This window comes from Nerophis lumbriciformis, linkage group LG01 (assembly GCF_033978685.3).
Source record: "Nerophis lumbriciformis linkage group LG01, RoL_Nlum_v2.1, whole genome shotgun sequence".
NCBI lineage: Eukaryota > Metazoa > Chordata > Actinopteri > Syngnathiformes > Syngnathidae > Nerophis > Nerophis lumbriciformis.
This window is the reverse complement of record NC_084548.2, coordinates 13,752,501-13,757,500: the sequence shown is the minus strand read 5'-3', so window position 1 is coordinate 13,757,500 and position 5,000 is coordinate 13,752,501. Positions and strand designations below refer to the sequence as shown.

At 37.8% G+C, this 5,000-nt stretch overlaps 1 protein-coding gene across 1 annotated transcript in view; it reads right to left on the bottom strand.

Moving 5' to 3' along the window:
* Positions 1–2,226: 2,226 nt before the first annotated feature.
* Positions 2,227–5,000, bottom strand: part of taf10 (TAF10 RNA polymerase II, TATA box binding protein (TBP)-associated factor) — a 14,701-nt gene continuing 11,927 nt past the window's right edge. The window contains exon 5 of the mRNA XM_061975548.2: positions 2,227–2,462. Coding sequence (XP_061831532.1) covers positions 2,373–2,462 — 90 coding nt within the window. The 3' untranslated portion in view covers positions 2,227–2,372. The remainder of the gene's footprint in view (positions 2,463–5,000) is intronic.

Below are 5,000 nucleotides of genomic sequence, written 5' to 3'. Positions count from 1 at the left end.
GCTCATACCAGCATTCTTCCCTGCTTGGCACTCAGCATCAAGGGTTGGAATTGGGGGTTAAATCACCAAAAATTATCCCGGGCGCGGCGCCACTGCTGCCCACTGCTCCCCTCACCTCCCAGGGGGTGATCAAGGGGATGGGTCAAATGCAGAGGACAAATTTCATTACACCTAGTGTGTGTGTGACAATCATTGGTACTTTAACTTAACTTTAACTTTACACATACAAACTGTAGCACACAAAAAAGCACATTTAATAAAAAAAAACGTTATTATGGTCTTAGCTTTACTTAGAAATTAAGTCCATGCACCGCAACTAAAGCCCTCACTTCAACTTTCCACGTGCAAGATTGAATCTATTTAAAAAAGTGTAACCGAGGGTTTATAAATGTCGCCTATACTGTATGAAACTACAAAATAACAAACACGGAGGCTCCAGTTTACACGAGGACCACTTTATTTACCTTCTTTCAAAAACCTCCGCAACGTGACATCACTTCCGCTCTTAGCGCCTTCAAAATAAGAGCTCAAGGCATAACAGGAACTTAACATCACAAAGAGGAAAGCCCATGAAAATAGGTTACAAAAGTTATTTAATAAGAAGCCAAAAAGTGCAAAAACAATAATGTTCGTGTTGGAGGAGTTGTGAATTAGGTACACCTGCAGTCTACAGGTGTATCTGCACAGCAGGCCAGCGGTTAGCCGAGTCATTGCGCAATCCATGTTGCGGCACTGAGTGACGTGCCTCAACTGGCAGCTGTTCACCGCACCGTCTCTTCTCAGTATTTGAACGGCAAATATGAAAATTCAGCGATTTTGAATAAAAATAATCTAAAACTGGTGAAGTTAAATGGAAAATAACTTTATAGTATAATCACTGGATACATGTAACAATTAAATTTTTTTTTTTCTTTTTACATTTTTTTTCTTTCCATGATGGCAGGTGAGGCCCCGCCTCACCTGCCTCTAGTGACTGCACGTCACTGGTACACAGTCCCTGAAGCACACTTGATTGTATGTGCTGCTGGTCCACTTACATTTTCATTTAATTACTATTTATTTTTTTTATTTTTTTAATGTAATTATTTTTATATTGTTTTACTTTCTTTTTTATCCAAGAAAATATTTATTTATCTTATTTAAAAATAAAAAGTAAAAAATAAAGTGTCAAAGCGCTTTGAGTACCTTGAAGGTAGAAAAGCGCTATACAAGTATAATCTATTTATCATTTACCATTTAATAAGCACTATTTGTGTTAAATTATTTTTGACACATTTGATTTGCTTGCGTGTTTGCTTTAATTGAAGTTCCAATAATTTACATACCTCCCTAATTATGTATAAGGCATTCACGTTTTTCCACTCATCTGTTGAAAGGCCATTGAATAAATAGTTAAATATATGATGAGAAAATAACCGTAAAAAATGTGTTCTGCTCGTTGATTGCATATTTAATAAATACAATTTAACATATTAATTCAAACAGCCTTGAACACTGAAAAATAGCATTGTTGCCTGTACTTGCTTTCATTTTTATTTATACTTTAACAATGAATATAATCATTTAAATCCTTTATATAATTCTAAATATTTGTCACCCCTGATCCCAATTATACTGAAAGTTTGTTTTCTTAAAAAAAAAACTAAAAAAAAACTTAGTTCAAGTCCCCAGGTTTTCACTCAGTCATGTTACCGTAACACATAATTACCCTTTCTGAAAAAGTGGAATATTCCATAAGTCACCCTGTCCACACAAAGTTGCATCATTGAGATCAATCTGCTGGCAGTGATATAGACCAGGGGTGGTTAAAAAAAATCTCAGCAGACCTTGAAATATTTTTTAATGTTTTTAAAAGACTATGTATTTGTTTGATCACTTTTAACGTGCTTGTGTCAACATGTGAATACAATAAATAAAATGTGGTTATATTAAACGCCATCTCATGTGTGCTTTTGGGACAAAAAATGTTAAATGAATATATTCCTAATTGTATGCTAAAAAAAAAATCACTCTTGTTACTTTCAGTCCTGCCACTGAAATGATTCATGAACTCAGGAAACTTGTGCACAAAATACATTTTTAGTAGTTCAACATGTGCATTACCAGATTTGGAAGGTAAGTTTATTTTGAGAGAATTACAACGAGCGAAAGTCACAATTTGTGGTATTGGCCCATAAATTGAATTGAATCAGAAATACTAACTTCCAAAATCCAAGACACCCAAAGTTATTTTAAGGGTTTTATTTTAACAATAAAATGTACATTTACAAATAAACAAAATTCAAAAGGTGCCACCACCAACAAAAAAGTCAAAGCTGCATCAAATCACTGTGATGTCAAATGTAATAAAGATAAAGCAAGACACTGCAGTTCTATGTGAAGTAATACGGCTTCTTGACATTGATGCCGTATTCTGAAAGAGCAGGACCCAGATCTTCCATGGTTAGAGTGTACTTCTTATCCTGGGGATGAACAGGAAACAAATGTGAGTTGCATTACACCAAATTACACTAAACTAAAATATATACACAACACTTTCGTTTTTGCTCCCATTTTTAGTGAGTTGAACTCAACGAGCTAAAACTTTTACTCCAGGGTGATTCAAAAAGAATACGCCAAAATCATCACTCGATATTTCAAAAATAAAAAACAATAGAAAACCGAGCTTGAACACGTGTGTTGTACATAACTTCAAGTATTTATTTCATGCTTTACAAGTGCTCAATATGGCTATGACCGGCAGCACGGACAACATCAAGACGATATGAGAATTCCTCCCAAACGCGCCCCAGGATCCACTGTGTTGATTGCTGCGGTTATTTGATCCTTAATGTGAAGTGAAGTGAATTACATTTTAGATAGCGCTTTTTTTCTTAAGTGACTCAAAGCGCTTTACATTGTGAAACCCAATATCTAAGTTACATTTAAACCAGTGTGGGTGGCACTGGGAGCAGGTGGGTAAAGTGTCTTGCCCAAGGACACAACGGCAGTGACTAGGATGGCGGAAGCGGGGATCCAACCAGCAACCCTCAAGTTGCTGGTACGGCCGCTCTACCAACCGAGCTATACCGCCCTAATGTCATCAATATTTGCTGGCAACGGTGGAACATAAACTTTATCTTTAACATACCCCCCACAGAAAAAAGTCACACACAGTTAGGTGCGGGGATCTGTCTATTACAATCAGTGACGTGCAGTCACTAGAGGCGGGGCCTCACCTGCCATCATGGAAAGAAAAACAATTTAAAAAGAAAAAAAAATATATTAAATTGTTAAATGTATCCAGTGATTATACTATAAAGTTATTTTCCATTTAACTTCACCAGTTTTAGATTATTTTTATTCAAAATCGCTGAATTTTCACATTTGCCGTTCAAATGTGAACAGCAGCCAGTTGAGGCACGTCACTCAGTGCCTCAACATGGACGGACTCGGCTAACTGCTGGTCTGCTGTGCAGTGAGACCATATTGCTATATGAACTATATTATACATTTCCATAGTTTAGTTAGCTGAGGTATATAATGTACAGTGTATTTTGTCAACAACTGTATGTGTGTAAAGTATTTCTTGTGCTGAGCGATCATAAAACGGCTGCAAAAGACGCACTGGCTGAGGCTCCAGTAGCCCCGCCTCCTGCACCCCCGCCGTAGAATGCACGGCACCCCCTGATGGGAGTGTTATATCAACTAAAGCCCACACTTAAACTTTCCACGTGCAAGATTGACTCTATTTAAAAAAGTTATTTCATAAGAAGCCAACAAGTGCAAAAACAATAATGTTGGTGTTGGAGGAGTTGTGAATGACTGCTGGGCCACAACATTAGGTACACCTGCAGACTGCAGGTGTATCTAATTCACAACTCCTCCAACACGAACATTATTGTTTTTGCACTTTTTGGCTTCTTATTAAATAACTTTTGTAACCTATTTTTATGGGCTTTCCTCTTTGTGATGTTAAGTTCCTGTTATGCGCTGTTATACAGTATATGCCTTGAGCTCTTATTTTGAAGGCGCTAAGAGCGGAATTTTGACACGTTGGAGTGGAGCGGAAGTTTTTGAAAGAAGGTAAATAAAGTGGTCCTCGTGTAAACTGGAGCCTCCGTGTTTGTTATTTTGTAGTTTCATACAGTATAGGCGACATTTATAAACCCTCGGTTACACTTTTTTAAATAGATTCAATCTTGCACGTGGAAAGTTGAAGTGAGGGCTTTAGTTGATATAACACTCCCATCAGGGGGTTCATTAATCCAGCACAACAGCGGCGCATTTATAAGTAAAGGTAAGACCATAATAACGTTTTTTTATTAAATGTGCTTTTTTGTGTGCTACAGTTTGTATGTGTAAAGTTAAAGTTAAGTTAAAGTACCAATGATTGTCACACACACACTAGGTGTGGTGAAATGTGTCCTCTGCATTTGACCCATCCCCTTGTTCACCCCCTGGGAGGTGAGGGGAGCAGTGGGCAGCAGCGGCGCCGCACCCGGGAATCATTTTTGGTGATTTAACCCCCAATTCCAACCCTTGATGCTGAGTGCCAAGCAGGGAAGAATGCTGGTATGAGCTTTTAAACATAACCTGTTAACTGCTGCCAATCAAATGGTGAATAAGATACTCTTTAGGGTTCATATGTTTGTAAATCTGACTGTGATGAAGTCAGTGCCTCACCAGCCATCAACCTCACCGCACGTCACTGATTACAATGCTTTAGAACTGAATAAATGCGTGACGATTTTGGCGTATTCTTTTTGAATCACCCTGTATACACACAAAAGACCTTCTCCCTTCAAATATTGTTCCCAAATCTGTCTAAATCTGTGTTAGTGAGCATTTCTTCTTTGCCAAGATAATGCATCCCACCTCACAAGTGTGGCATATCAAGATGCTGAATAAACAGCATGACTATTGCACAGGTGTTCTTTAGGCTGCCCACAATAAAAGGCCACTCTGAAATGTGCAGTGTTTTTACACAGCACAATGCCAGAGATTTTCGCATGCTGACT